The sequence below is a fragment of the Acipenser ruthenus genome, chromosome 26 (assembly GCF_902713425.1).
Source record: "Acipenser ruthenus chromosome 26, fAciRut3.2 maternal haplotype, whole genome shotgun sequence".
Classification (NCBI taxonomy): Eukaryota; Metazoa; Chordata; class Actinopteri; order Acipenseriformes; family Acipenseridae; genus Acipenser; species Acipenser ruthenus.
This window is the reverse complement of record NC_081214.1, coordinates 26,438,646-26,455,398: the sequence shown is the minus strand read 5'-3', so window position 1 is coordinate 26,455,398 and position 16,753 is coordinate 26,438,646. Positions and strand designations below refer to the sequence as shown.

Sequence of the window (16,753 nt, the reverse complement as noted above, 5' to 3'; positions counted from 1 at the left end):
TTTTTTCACAGGCTGCAAATGCTGTGAATCTGAACAGGCCCCCCTGTGTTCAAAGAGCCCTTTGCAGGGCCAGTGTTTGCACAAACCAGTCTCCTTGGACCGAAAAGGGAATAACATTTTATTTTATTTTTTTAATGGGAAAAGTCCAGCGGTTAAACTTATTATGGAAATTATTTTTTTTTTATTTTTCTGCTTTGAAGAATTTAAGGTTTAACCTGTATCCACCCCCTCCCCCTCCCTCCCTCTTCTTTTCTTCTTTTGTGATAGCTGGCACAGAGCCCGTCAGTCTGAAAATCTAAACTAGCCTGTGAAAGCCTGGCCAAAAGACATTTAGGTCAGTAGTCCCACGTGACTGCTGATCTCAGTTCAATTTACTTTGGAGAAGAAGCTTGTTGTTAAAAAACAACAACAAAAAAAAACAAAACTTTGCACTACTTTTGGTAGTAATTGGTCCTGAATTTTCAGGATTCGACTCAGAAAGGTCAAAGGACATTCTGAGAGGTGGAATGTAGGCGAGGTTCTGCTTAGTGCTCTTGGGAGGCTGTGACTCAGAGAGAGTACTGTCAAGGTGAAAGAGTAAAAGGTAAAACTCGATCAAGAGCCTTATACCACAGACCTTCTTCATGGTTAACCAGCAGCGTTTGGTACATCAAACCTTAATTATGCTGCTGTGAGACACGACAGCATTTAAAAAGGAGCCCACAAAACCAAGGACACACCATGTTCACATAAAGGACAGAACTAATCACTGTTAGAGCACGGGCATTGTAAGTACTGTAACACATGTACAGTTTTAATATTCATGAGACATATTTAACTGTACATGTTGATGGTCTTTCCTAGTTACAATATGCTCGGTTTGCAGAATGTCTCCACCAGCCGCAGCTGTTGAATATCCCCAACTAGTTGTCTGTTTTTTCGGAGCTCCCCAGTCTCAGCATTAAGTATCTCCCTTGGTCTTGGTTCAAGTCCTTTAAATGTACTTTGAGCATGCTGCTTAAAGCAGTGCTGCAATGCAATCCAAGTATGGTGTGCAACCAGAGAAAAGATGTGCTGGCTAACAGATGTATTCAACAATAACCAGGACCAGATGACACAGGCGGAAAATGGAGATAGACAAGACAGAGGAAAGGAGAGTGGTGAGGGCATGGGATGGGCTGCCTAGTCATATCATTGAGGCAAATCCTGTAAGATCCAACTTGACAATGAGAAGTTCTGAGATCAATCAGCGACTAGGAACCGGACAAGCTTTGACAGGCCGAATGGCCTCCTCAGGGTCCTAAATGTTCTTGTGTTCCTCTGTTTTTATAATGAAACTGAACAGATAACACAAATTGAGACCCTTTCGTGTGTAATTAAATACAATACTCATTAAACACTGCAAGAAAGGCGGTAAGGAAGCAGGATAGCTAACAACGCGAAACAGGTTGCTCTTCCATTATGATTGTGCTGCATTTAGTGAAAGCATCCCACTGAAATCCTCAGTGGATGCGCTTGTATTGTCAGCACAGCTGCTTCTGTATTATAGCTGTTACAAGGGTAGAAGAGTATTCTGCTGTGTGATGGAGTGCACCACTTCACTTATTCCCAGATCATATTGTCTTGCATTTCCCAGGTATGTAAACAATAACAATGAAAATACATCAGTTTAGTAGTATACCCTGCTTCTTTGGCTTATTCCCTGAGCTTATTCCGTATTGCCTTCAGTCCACGGACCGTTGCAGGTCCAGCCTTCCTATCCATGCGTCCTTCTCCTGGAGACCAAGTGCCATTCGAGATGGATGTTCTTGCAGGCACAGAATCCCCTGTGTGTCCAAAACACATGGCCAGTTTATGCACTGCAATCCAAGCCAGTCCCAGAGCACAATGGTACACGTTAGAATTTCCACTGCAACCATTTCATTCTTAAACTTTAAGAAGAGGAAAACTTTTGTAACCTTTATGCGTGTATTGCTTTGTTTTATTTTTTCTCAATAGTATCTGTGACTATTATACATTCAATAGGGCTGCATTTAGAAATAGTAAAACAAACTACTGTAACAATGAATCAACAGACGTTCAGACTAGAGTCTTTTTCAGTGCATTCCGTCTTAATCTCAATAGCATGTTAATAATATGAACTCTGAATACAAAAAATTGAAACGAGAGACAGACAGAGACTCAGCATTTCAGTACGGTTCACATACAATATCTTTCTCAAAGGAACATGCGTTTGAAAATAGCGTATGATGCTGTACTATATTACAGTGTATTTCTAGTTTTATATTTTATGTATCTATGGTTTTGATCTCTATTTATTTATCCAGCCCCAAACTGATTGTCTGTAACAATCCCAGTTCTTGTGCACAATCTGTGCGTCTGATTTCTTTTTCTGTGTCTATCCTGTGCTTGTGCATCAACAGGGACCAGGTTCCAGTCCAAACAGGCTTCTCCACGTGCTCTCTGTCCTGGCACTGACTGCCAGACAATGACAGCTGACCTGGATGTGGGTTGCACTTTTCCTCCAACATGTGCTGTCAGCATGTATATTCCAGTGGTGCTAAGGGTGGCTGTAGAGAAAGCTGATTTCAGATTTCATTTCAGATACAGAGAACAAGCCTCTTCAAGTCCCAGGGAGAGCAGCTTTTAATCAGATTGGCTTCTTCTTTCTTTTCTTTTATTATTCAGTATTGATGAAAAAAAATGAAATAAAAAACAACGCAAGTTTGCAGTCACCCAAGCCACCACATATCCTTTAAAGTGAATGCAATATATGCTTTAATGCTGGGTTAGACACTAAAACACAATTTCCCTCGTTCCCCATTTGGATGATGTTGTAAATAATGATTACTCTTCATAATGTGAACACTTTAAATACAACAGCAGCATCCATGGAGTAATTTCTGTAGTAATTAACAAGTGTGAGACGGAATTACATTAATATGATTAATATAATGGATATAAAAAAAAACAATGTAGGTTGTTTTACCAGGTATCTGTAAAAAAGAAAGATCGAAACAGACATCGTATTTTTAGGGAAGACATTTACAAGCTACATGGTATTTATAAAACAAATGTATTTGATTTATTCCTGCATCCCTCGCTGCTTCCCTACTGCCAGTGCCTCCATTATCTTAATGCTCTGCCTTCGACAGCCTGGCTGAAGTCATTTCAGTGGCAGGGGGTCTACGAGCTCAGATGCATCAGGTGTAGAGTTTCCTTCCATGAGAGACTTTTAAATGGGCTGGTAGGAGTCCCATGGAAGGCTGCTGGTGAGGAAGCGGGGCTGGTCCATCTGTGTGACTCTGCTGCCTTGTGAGAGGCATTTAAAGATACCGTCCCGCGGGGGTCACTACCCTGACAGGAGCCCCGTCTGCCTGCTCCTCCTGGCAGAGAGAAGGAGTTTGAACAGTTGGAGGCACAGCTCTCTGCAGACACTTCTCTGCATCTCAGCAGCCAGGATAATGGATTATAAACAATTGAGCATGCTGCGCTCCAGCAGGGAGGCAGCCTCTGCTTTTCCTTGCTGCCTGTGTAATTTCTGCTCTCTTTGTTTTTCCTGGTTTTTTTTCTCCACTTATATTTAATGTTCATGCCTGGTAGGAAAGAATCCATAATGATGACTTTGTGACTTTAAAAAAAAAAAAAAAAACACTACAGTAAACTGTAAGGCTAAAGCAAATTCTGACAGTATTTAGTGGTTGTATGTAATGTGTCATATATCTAGAATGAGAAATAAGAGCAAGTTCAGGTTTAAAATGTTTACGATGAAAAAGAAGACATCTGGAAAGAAAGGGAGAAGTGTAACCATTATTCATACACCATTGCAGTGTAACTGTACACATTATTACTGTAAGTATTACTTGTATTGTATTTTCTGCATTGCAATTAACAAACTGACAAGAAATACTTAAGCTCTATCCAGAGAACAAAACGTTTTGGTTTCTTGAATGGAGTTTTATGGAAGTTTTAGAAAATGTTAAGCAGATGCGCACACACAAGGGAAACTTTGCAATTAGGCCAATGAAGTTCTCCATTAACCTGAGATTACCTTTGGGAAGCAGGTACAAGGGCTTCTGTGGCAATACTGCTCAATCAAAGTAAAAGGATAATGACAAAGACAGAACAGCAACCTAAAATAGTCTCTAAGATGAAAGGCCTGTATATTTAGTTTGAATTTCGGGCCTGAGAAAGGGGAGTAGTCTACCTTGGAAGGCATGTGTCTTGTCTCTACAGAATCTCCGCTTCCAAAGTGGGTCTAGTTCTACCTGTTTTAAGTGCTGATATATTTGTTGTTCAGTCCCAATGGATATAGGTTGTGCCATTTTCCCCTGTGGTTTCCCAACAGAAAAGCCTTCTGAAACATATGTACCGGTATTGCATTTTTGGATTATGAAAAAACGACACAATAATAATAATTCAATCCACCCTGTGCTCTGGAAGGATAATGCGAATCCTGGAAGTGAAAGCTCTCATTTTGTTTACTGTGATAAATCCAGTGTGCAGATAAGCAATGTTTACGTGTTTGGTTTTAAGTGATTAAGGTTGTACGTAATCGGATTTTCTGCATACTGTGTCGAGGAAAAATAAATAGCTGTGTAAATAAATAAAAAATCAGCTCTTCATATTGAGACTGGGAATACAGATATAATGAAGAAACATTGAGTTTGATAATTATTATTTGTTTATTTAGCAGACACCTTTATCCAAGGTGACTTACAGAGACTAGGGTGTGTGAACTATGCATCAGCTGCAGAGTCACTTACAATTACATTTCACCCGAAAGACGGAGCACAAGGAGGATCAAGTGACTTGCTCAGTGTCACACAATGAGTCAGTGGCTGAGGTGAGATTTGAACTGGGGACCTCCAAGCCATTTTCTTTAACCACTGGACCACACAGCCTTCTATAATGTTGACATGACCTGACATTAAAACTCACAGTACGGCTCTGATTATTTTTTTCATTGCCATTTGTTTTACGTTAAGGGTTGAGGAGCTCTGTGTTTCAATCCTAGTCAGGGCTTGAGCATCAGGTTTGAAATGGACACAGGGGAAAGTCTGGATGAGATTTAGGGCAAATTCAAAATGACCCCTGTTTACAGAGGAGCGGTTCATACCTAGCAGAGTAACATATTTTGAAACTTGTATTTTTTTCCCAGTTCAGTGTTTGCACCATATTGTTTAATATAAAAGTTATGGAGATGGGAACCCCACCAAGCAACAGCACACTGTAAGCTCAGCATTCACAGCATTACTGAACACTGTTTTTTTTGTTAAATGCAAATTTGTATTCCATTTGGAGGAAAGTGGTGTTTATTTGGCACTGCAGCAGAAAGCTGTGAAAATTACCTTGTTCGTGTTGGCTTTAGCATCCAAATGGAAAAGTACAGAGGAGCTACTGTACTGAGAAGCTCAACACTGCACTGAGCGTGACATACCCCATATGTTGAAAATATTTTACATTTTCTATATATATGTAAATTTATGGTCTGTGCGGGAGCATCATTTTTAATATACAATCAAGATACATAGATAAAACCTATGTTACCGTCAACATAGAAAGTATATTTATAAAATATACATTTTCTTTTCACATTCGGATAGGTTGCATAAATAAAGACACATTATTATTTCTTTATGTATGTACCGATATGTCTTTCTTTCTTTATATAATTATAGTAGTACAAATAAGTCAGACAGCAGTGACACAAAATAAACAGTTCAATATTGGCTGTGTGGTACTATCAGGAGCCGTGGCATTGGCAGTGTGGCAGTGGCTAGTTTGGTTTAAAGTGCCAGCTTTCACAAGGACACAGGAAAGGAAGCAGCAGGTAGCAAGGTGACATTGCGCCGTCATTCTTGCCAAGTTGCGTTATTTCTCTTAGTGAACAGCTCCTTTCATCTAGGGCATCTGTAACTCATCACAGAGTACATTCAAACGCGGCCAGTTCCGTATATTAAAGACGTTTAATCAAGTGGAACTAATTCTTCACGTTGGGAAAACCTTGAGAATGACATCATGTTTTAATAAAGCGCTCGGTGATCTGCCCTGGACAGGGCCGCCTTGCCTGCCAGGCTCATGGAGAATAACTTTGAACAACACGCAGGCTTTATTTTGAAAACGTGTGTATTAATTGCATCAGATACGGGCCCAGCTCTAGCACTTTTTATATTTCAGAACAATTTTGTTGTCTTGTTGTTGTATTCGCAGGAGGGCTAGGACTGTAATAACACAGCAGCCTACTGCTGTTCTGTTGTGCTTACCCTGTACTCTGTATTGATGGTGTGACTTCTCTGAATAGCAATGGTGCAGTGGACAGCTTTTGAATAAGCCCACAATGAGACACGTGGTAACTATACAGAATGGCTCTTCAGCGGCAAGCAGCTGTTACTTGTACATGGCCGACCTCACTTTGGTTCAGCAGTATACTTAACCAATAAAAATCAATACAGAGGGTCTCACACAGTACAAGAGCAATAGCGGACCGGTTTGGAATGATTTAGGCAATTGCTCAGTCAATTCCCGACGTGAACAGTGTTGTTTGTTTGTTTGTTTCTTTGTTTGTTTGTTTGTTTGTTTGTTTGTTTGTTTGTTTGTTTGTCTTTTTTAGCAAATTTGTCAGCTGTCATTTTTTGCAACATGTTTTCATGACAACTTCACTGCCAGTATACTGTAAGATTTGAGACCATTCTAGACATATGGCAACAGGGGCACAGTATACTGTAAGATTCAAGACTACTCCACACATATGGCAATAGGGGCACATTATACTGTAAGAGAGACCCTGTCTACATTCTATTAAAAATGTCTACATTCTGTCTACATTCTATTAACAGATTTCTGAAATAATAAATATTTAACTTGAAAGGTTTGTAAGTCGGATATTGTGTCTGCTGCAGATACCACTGCGTACGGTGCCAGAGGTATTCTGCTGGAGGCATTGGAATGAGCTACACAGGTATATGCTTGCAATCTCACCTGCGTCAGTTCCCAGATAAAGAGGATTTGTGTTGGTAAAGGTCTCATCTTCACCTCTCTGATAACCTCAGACTCTACTCAGAGTCACAGATAAAAGGGTCACGGCACTCACATTTTTGAATTCCACTCTTGAAGAAATCATTGGCGCCTTCAAGGGAATTCGATGAGAACACACACTAAGCCCTTGTTATCTTTCAAATGGTTGGTTTATTGACATAACGTCAGAAGGGTTTTAGGCGGATTAGGGTATTTACACAGCAACGTGGCATCATATTGATCTAGGGAGGGGTCTGGCTTGCGTTGGCCATTTCAAAGTAAGGCTGAGGCACGCTGCAGTGTTGGATTTACGTTCTGACAATGTGAACCTGCACAGAGGTTGATGTTTGTCACCTGTGCTTTTGGCAGTATTATTTGACATTGAATAAATAAACAAATGCAGTAACATGTTCAGACATGACTCCAGAGCTCAGAATGAAGTGGGACCTTGCTCCTCTAACACCATGGATGCAGCTGATCTCCAAAGCTAAGCAGGGCTGGTCAGTGTTTGAGTGGCTGTGCTGTTAGGAAGCGTTGGTAGCATTGTAAGATCTAAAACTCCAGACCAAGTGCAGGCTTTCTGTAAACAAACACCCCTGCATGGAAACAAAAAGGCAATCAAGTTCATCAACACAACTTTTTTTTTTAATGTAATGGAATTTGTATGTATTTTGAACTATGCTAATTGCAGCCATGTCTCCCGGTGTGTATTGCTCAGCTTGACTGCACGGTAGCTTGATTGGATAACAGAATAAAATTGTTTCTCTGATCCGTGATTAGGAAAAAACAAAACAGTAACAAAAAGGAAATTGAGGCTGGTGATTCAGTGCAAGGTGACAACGCGCTGTGAAGTAGTTCATTAACCACGTTACGCATTCAGCAGTCTTTCCCTCACTATTCTCAGTGGGGGCCTGTCAGTGGACAGGTGCAGTCCACTTCTCTTTATTAATGACATGTGAAATAAAACAACCTGGGCAATGAGATTGCATGGCAGCCTGCCAGGGACCACCAGGCTGCAGCGGTAAGCACCTGAAAACTAACCAATACGACGTTTATTCTGACAAGCACAGTCAGAACCGGACAGCGTTTAAACCAGGGAAAGCTGCTGCTGATAAATACATTTCAAAACAGAAACCAACACGTGTTGACAGCTTTAGCAGTGTTTTTTTGTTGTTGTTTTTTTTTCTCTTTCTGAAAAGAGGATCACTATATATAACGGGCAGTGTTGTGTGATGCATTAAAAGACTGGTGCAAATAGGAAACAACTTAAGACTTCTTACAAGCCCCTACATTAAATGTCTTTCTGGTTTGGTAACTGTATCGGGCGCTTGTTTGTATGGAGTAAAGAGGTTTGAGTTTCTAGCCCTAAGAGTGTAATTATATGTGCGGCCACACTGTAATTACATTGTAATGACACAACCACATTTGTAAAACAAAATGTTCTGTTATAGTTACAAAATATATTTTCACATATGTTATTATTATTATTATTATTATTATTATTATTATTATTATTATTATTATTATTATTATTATTATTATTATTTATTTCTTAGCAGACGCCCTTATCCAGGGCGACTTACAATCATAATTTCAAGTATCACAGTACAAGTAATAATACAATTAAAAGCAAGATAAATACAATGACTTTGGTTCAAGCAAGTACAAGTGTGACAAAATACAGTTCAATAATACAGCAGATAACAGTGTCAGTGATAGTTACATTAGGATATGATTAAATACAAAATACTACAGATTAAACACTTGGCAGATTACAGTACTCTGAAGTACAGGATTAAATGCAGTAAAATAGGGGGCAGATAAGAGCAAGAAAAGCACATTTAAAGAAGGGTGATAAGTGTCCCAGGGGAAAAACAGAGGAGTTCTACAGGTGCTGTCTGAAGAGGTGAGTCTTAAGGAGGCGCCGGAATGTGGTCAGGGACTGGGCATTAATATATGTGCATTAAAAACAACAGAACCATGCAATCTGATGCACTACAATCCTGGGGTTTAAACTGCTGTGAGGAGGTTAATTTTAAAATGGAACGCTAATGCTGTCAGGGGTGTTCCTGAGTGAGGCACCTTGACAAGAGAGAAGGACAACTGGTTCACAGACCTGGACACATTGTTATCAATTACAATGATTTAAATATACATTTTGCAAAGCATCTAAATATTTATGGTCTGTAAATTGAATGCATGTTTTGGGCAAAAGTCTCCATGGGAACCCATACAGTAGAATGTGAGGGATTTGACCTGTTCATTTCCATTGTAATATACCCCCAATCCCCCACTCCCTTATTTATTCATATATTCATGAGTAATGTGTTTCAAACTAAATCTAAATGAATGCCATTTGTTTTCATAATGGAGCTCTTTAAAACCAGTGGTGTTTTGTGTAGAGAGAAAGCCTGTCTGATTTAAATCTCATTACATGTTCACTGGATGTTGCTTCTGCGCCCTGCTCACATGTGGACATTTTTTCCAGTACAGTAGTGTTTTTCTTTCTTTTTTCTTTTTGATTTATAATATGCACAGTTTACAATAGTGGGTAGTAAGGGTGTGTATTACAAAACTGCAGATTACAAACTTCCCTGCTGCAGCTTGCAGAGCTTGATTGCAAAAGGATGCATGCTTTTAGGCATAACACAATAGCAATGTATGCTTAGCCAGTGCACCATGGAGATGCTGTATTCCATTTTCACAACTTTCATGTTTTTCTTGCAAGTGAAAGAGATTATTCGTAAGTGCAAGCACAGGTCAGCTCAGAAGTGAATGTGTAAAAGACAAGTCAATAAACACGGCTGCATTACATAAGTCTTGTACGCATTGCAATGAGAAGAGGAATATACTCTACATACAAGCAAATACAATTACTTGAGAGAAAATAAATAAAAACATTCTTACATCAGCAAAGTTTTCATTGAATGGTTGTGAACAGTGCTGATGTAGATGATGATAATGATGAATGTGGCGTACTGTAGACAGATGTTTTTTACCTTGGGTTTTTTCATGCATTTACTACTCATCACACTCTGTCATTTATTTTGAATATCACTTTATACTGACATTGGTGCTGTTCTTCACAGGTGTTCTTGAAAATCTTATTTTTATTTTTTTTTATTCAAAAGTTACATGCTGTTGACAGATGTTGATAAATCATTTGCCTGAAATGGGCTGGAGTTTGATAAATGCCTCTGAAGGAATAAATAATGAAACAGATAATAAATGGAACATCTATGCAAACTACCAGACGTTTACCATGTCACCTGTCACTGCCATCTAAATAATCCATTTGACAAGGATTTTCATTAATGAAGCCAGTGCATAACATTTGAATGGGATTTACAAACGCAAGGATTTAAACCTGCTGTTAAAAACGATTAGTCTTATCATACATTTCTGTGTATTGTATGACATTAGTTACTCTCCACTGTGCTCGGCTAGATTTGGGGAATATGTGTGTGTGTATATATATATATATATATATATATATATATATATATATATATATATATATATATATATAGTCAACCTTGGTTAACCACGGGTGCAATGAGCCATGGCATTAACATGCATATAAGTAAAATGGTTGAAAGAACTGCAGTGAATGAATCAATTACAGTATACAGTACTGTACAAACTTGGTACAACTCGTATAGTTCGATTGAAATAAGAATAACTACAGCGTTATTTTTACAGAAACGATCCAACCACAAACTGTGCACAAACTGTTGACTATACTTTTAGGTATTGGCTTGTACTGTCTAATTTGACAGTTAAAGTTAACAAATATACATTATACAGAATTAACTCGGTGAACAAAAACAATAATAAACAACTTAGAGTTTCACACAGAAATCAAACATTGTCGATTTGTTTCGCGTGCGAAAACACACGCTTTGAAAGTTCTGCTGACAGGCTTGTATCCGGAATAACCTGAGCTTTAAAGCCAATTGATCGAGAACTCATTTTTTGCTTCTCACTCGTTTTGAACTGACACTGTAAGCAGCTGCACTTGGTAGTTGTGAATGCATGAATGAACGATCTGTTTCCAGTTAGAGGTCAGTCACGGGAAACGACAGTGTCGAGTTATCTACGAGTCTTTTAAATAGTTTTGATCCCTTCAGTACCAGTAATAAGTGTCGAGTTACGAGTAAAGCATGGTGTTGAATTAAAAAAATAAGAGGCAGGATGCATATATTTTGTATGGAGAAAATTCGAGTATTTTTTCTCTCCAGATACACATTAGGGACTCTTACACATGCCATTATTGTAAATCTGCCCTGCAATAAGAGAAAGGATCTGTTAGTTAATTTGACTGGAATAAGACATCTGCCATCTGCGCTACCTGGGACAGGAGTAACACGTATCTGTCAATAACCATACCTGTGGGCTGTGTCACATGAAATGAAACACAGGTGTATTAGTGTAGACCCACATGCAGTGACACACTGCAGAGATACATCCTGCAGTACATAATGTACAGTATGTGGCCTTTGATGTTTTAGGTTAACTTGATACAGAGAATAAATTCTGCTCTAGAATCTGTAACACTTGCTCCCTTCCCTGTTGTGTCCTGAGCTTCTTTTTTTCATTAATAACACTTTGTGCCATCAATTCCTCTTTGGTTTAGTCAAGATTTAAATTAAGACTTGGGTATCAATTTATGTGGATAAGCATATATAGCAATCCCATACTATAAATTGCTGTTGGTGACAGTTCCTTATGTAAATTATTGCAGGCAGATTTTGAATATAAAAATTATTTATGTGACAGCAAGCAGAAAGAAAAATGACTTTGGGTCTAGATACACACACTTCTGTAATTGCTCATATATTACGGTTCATGCTGACATGCACTCAGATTTCTTCAGGCCGACGGGTTTCTTTAAAAAAAAAAAAATAATTACAGTTTATTCTACAAACAGGTCTGTTTACAGATTGAAGCAGATTACTGGAATTTGCATTTCGCTTACTCAGAGCAGTTCTGTTCATTTCACAATGTAAAGGGGAATACAAAATCAGAAGTGAAATACCCAGAGGGCACAGCTGATCTTACGGTTATCAGAATGTTTATTATAATGACGGTTTGCCATCGTGAGACTGAAATCTCCAGGGAAGGACTTAACTCACGCTAGCAACACACAGCTGGACGTATACCTGCTAAAAACCAGTGCTTGTGATACACTACCTGACACTCATCACACCTTGGGAATGGAACCAAATCCTAATTGTGTTAATGCACAGCAGCTTGACGTGACAGACACGACATGTGATCTACATGATGTGTATGTATGAACAGAGTGGGAGTGAGGTTTCAAATGAGCTTCCACACCAGGTAGGGCATCTGTTATCAAGTACCACCAGTATTAGTACCGTACCTTCAAGGATTTATGCATGGATCATTTGGTGAAGTGATGAAATGCTCCTGCCAACCACAACCCACTCAACCCTTGAGGGCATTGTATAGACCATGCATAGGTAAGCATTGTAAACAATACAGAGGTATGGTGAGGCATATTCATAAACATAGGGAAACCAGGTAAAACTGCACAAATAATGTGTGCACAAATAGCGTGGTAAACTTTTATAAGGGTGTGCCTGCTCTGTGGGTAACTAGAAGTCTTTGGTTTCCAGCGCTGCCACTCTTTTCTAAAGCTCATCACAGATGTATTCATGTAAAAGAGCAGTGGTGTACCCCCCGCCACACAAGAGCTCAGGCTGTCACCCATCCCTGACACAGGGACCCAGCCACCTTCAGCATGCTCTCTTAAACACCTCACTTGGGTAAATTCCTGCAGGAGGTTAACATGCTTGTGTTGCTTGTGTTTTGCAGTGGACGGCTGTATAGACTGGTCGGTGGATTTGAAGGAGTACAGAGTGCTGGCGGGGGAGCCCGTGCGGGTCAAATGCGCGCTGTTCTACAGCTACATCAGAACCAACTACACCATGGCCCAAAGCACCAAGCTCAGGCTCATATGGTATAAAAACAAGGGCGACTCAGAAGAGCCCATCATATTTTCAGGACATAGACTGAGCAAAGAGGACGACTCAATCTGGTTTCGTTCAGCAGAGCTAGTGGATAATGGGTTTTATACCTGTGTTTTGAGGTGAGCCGCTGTTTTCATTTACACACATTTTTTTTTCTTTTTAGATTCTAGAATGCCTGTGGATACCATTAATAATAACTCTTAGCTATTGCTTAAAGATTATTATGGTATTGCTATTGTAGATACAGGTACTATGCAAACAAAATCTCTAAAAAGCATCATGCCCCCAGATGGTTAAAAGAACGCATTAATAATAACATTTTAACCCTCAGAAATGGAGACAAAACTAAAATGTGTTGTGCTTGTCTCAGATTTACAAAATGATACCTTTATTACCTTTACTGGCTGTGTGTTGCTGTGCTCTTTCTAATAATACAATTGATCACAGGGTTACTTTGTACAGGACTACTGGAGCTGCTATGTTGGCTACTTTCTACAGTGTAGTTGCCCAGTTGCCATTTGAAGATGTCAGTTGGCCACCATGCTACTGGATTGCACTGTACTGTACATTGTGTTAATGGTAATGGAGCTGGATTGCACTGTACTGTACATTGTGTTAATGGTAATGGAGCTGGATTGCACTGTACTGTACATTGTGTTAATGGTAATGGAGCTGGATTGCACTGTACTGTACATTGTGTTAATGGTAATGGAGCTGGATTGCACTGTACTGTACATTGTGTTAATGGTAATGGAGCTGGATTGCACTGTACTGTACATTGTGTTAATGGTAATGGAGCTGGATTGCACTGTACTGTACATTGTGTTAATGGTAATGGAGCTGGATTGCACTGTACTGTACATTGTGTTAATGGTAATGGAGATGGATTGCACTGTACTGTACATTGTGTTAATGGTAAGGGAGGGCTCCATGCTAAGTTAACCAGTGAATATTACCCTGCACTGCATGGATTACCACCTCCTGAATTAGCTTCACACTCTCTCTATCTCCAAACTCATCTAGAGATACTGTCTAACTAGGAGCAAATCAATTTCGGTTTTACTGTTGGTTTGGCAGTGTAGACTTCTTGATGCGCTCGGACCTGGCCTGTGAAAGCCACAACACATTTCATTCCAAGCCTAGATGGCTGTCAGATAGAAATCACTCCCAGCCTCTGCAGCTTCAGGAGCCTGATCCAGTGACAGTGCAGCATTTCAATTACCTGTCTGTCTATCAATCACATCAACTGCATCTGCATAACTGTCTGTCTGGCCATCCATCAATCAAATCTAATCCCAGTAATATGATCAGATTATAAAACCAGAATATACCATTAGAATTGTATGTGGACATTTGAGAGGGTCCTCAAATACCCATAGAACGCACTATGCTATCGGTTTAGTTTATTAAAGAAGTACAGCTACATTTCTCTAGCTACACTGCACATTTTCTTATGTTATTTATTACGTGTACTTATAACTAAATTGAATGTTGTCAAAATGTTTGTCTTCAAGACATTGAGAAAGTATGAAAATCAGATTCCAATCCTGGATTCACACTATGTAATTAACACAATTAAAATGGCTGAGATTCCTTAAATAACACATAAAATATAAAGGAATAATTTCACCAACATGTGCTTAACATTTTTAAAGCCTTAAAGAGTAAGTAACAGGTTCAGAAAAATACATCCCCACGCGCTGCTACAACTGTTTAAATAACATACCTGTAGTTTTTCTTTTCATTGTTAACACCCTGACAACTTTTTACACGTATAACTTTAAAGTCTGTTTCAATGATCTTTTTTATATGGCTGCTCTAGTGCACTGGGGTTTGAGATCTGTCCTCTAAATCACTGCAGGAAGAGCGATAAAAAAGAAGCATAACAATAAATGTTCTGGCTTTTCTGTTCTGTGCCACATCATGGATCGTTATTGCTGTGTTACCTGTTTGACAATGTGGACAATAATCCTAACTGTCACTGCACTAGAGCAGACATTTTGAAAAGAGCTCTGAAACAGACTTTAGAAGTGTAAAAAGTTTTCAGGATGTTAATAATGGAAAGAACGATGACAGGTGCATTATTTAAACAGTTGTAGGACGTGTCACGCTATAGCTTTCGAGACCCCGCTGCTTACTCTTTAATGTCTACTAGAAAGAAAGAAAAAAAATGATTGCTTTTCAAATTCTAGAGCAGTGAGTCCAAGCGCAACGTGTTTAGGTGACAATAAGACATGCTTGTTCAGGACAATTGCTATAAAATAACATTTACAGCGACCGCTGTGTCTGAAATGACAGAACACTTTTTGAACAAAGGAACCACATTTTTTTTACTGAAGGCATAGTGACCTGCAGGAGGTAATGTAGACTGTTCCTGTCACAAACATCCTGCAATGCATGAAAGACACAAATTAAACATTTTTTTTTCTTCTTAGAGATGAATAGCAAGTATACTATCAATATGCAATTCTAGCACAAATTGACTTTTCAACAGGCATGCTAGTTACAGTGGTTATGAAAAGCATGATACTCCACAATGCAGAGGCAAAAATTCTGCAATGTTTTACTGCCTTATAAAATCATTTTGAAATGGGAACCTTTGTAAAACATTCTAAACAAAGTCTGCAGTATTTGCCTAGATTTATAATAACCATTGCGTTTTAATAGGATTGTATGAACAAGAAACGGCAATCATGAAACTCCACCAAGAATCATCCCATAGTATATATATAGTGCAGTTCAACAGCATTGAAATCCCTCAACACTGATCTGTGTTCCTATTAAGTCCATTTTAAATGCAGCAGTATAGGAGAGTGAATAGGGAGATTGGCTGTTTGATTGCACGGCCTTTGCAAACACACCAAATACATTTATAGCCTTTCTTTTCTTGATAAATTTGAAACAACACAGCACTTTCGTCTGATTTTCCCTTTCAATCCCTTAGTAGATTTTTCCCACATAATCTGCACCACCTGTCTTTTTTCCGCTTATAAGATAATTCAGCTCTCCACAAACAGAGCAGAGTCAGGGCCACTGCCTTCCAAACAGTCCAAGTGTTTAACCTTTCTATTAATCTCCCTGCCCAGGACCTCATCAAAGAGGAACGGGGGAGAAAGGCCCAAGCGTGGCAGGATCGCAATCTGTGCTGGATAGCCACTGTTTTTAAATATTAAACAGGTTAGGGCTCCAGCACTGGGCTTTCTGTCCCTGAAATGCATTTGAACACAGTAGATTATAAACTCTCTCTGTGTATATATATATATCCTAATCATTAGAGTAGCTTCATTAAAACAACTACTAAACACACAGATAAATAAGCATGTCATGTAATAAAATATCATAGACACACCAGGTCTATTTTAATTGTCTAAATAGCACTGTCCTTTAACTCCATATAAAACTGCTGGGGTTTCCCCTGGGTTGATTTTTGAGCCACCTATTAACATAACTGTATATGTGCTGTGAGAATGGAAAAAGTATATATAACAATTTATGAAAATCACAACTAAATAGCATTGGATCAGCTTACAGATGAATGCTAATTGTAGCACATTAAGAAAAAAGAGCTGCACATTTTTCAGACTTTACCTGGAATACCGTAGTAGGGTTACCATATGACTCCATGTACACTAGGACAGTTTGGGACAGTTCAGGCTTTTCAATTCACACCCCAGTGCATTCTGGTAAGTGTAGTCCTGCTGTGAAAGGTACCTGAGAATGCATTGTGAGCCTGAACTGTCCTCGTGCACATGGAGTCATATGGT

The 16,753-nt window shown here is 39.0% G+C and overlaps 1 protein-coding gene across 3 annotated transcripts in view; it reads left to right on the top strand.

The window, feature by feature from the left end:
- The window catches only part of LOC117430533 (X-linked interleukin-1 receptor accessory protein-like 2), a 147,067-nt gene that overhangs the window by 74,932 nt on the left and 55,382 nt on the right, over nt 1–16,753 (top strand). For all 3 annotated transcript variants that reach the window (XM_034902807.2, XM_059001398.1, XM_059001397.1), the window contains one exon: nt 12,835–13,108. In XM_034902807.2, the coding sequence (XP_034758698.2) occupies nt 12,835–13,108 (274 nt within the window). The remainder of the gene's footprint in view (nt 1–12,834; nt 13,109–16,753) is intronic.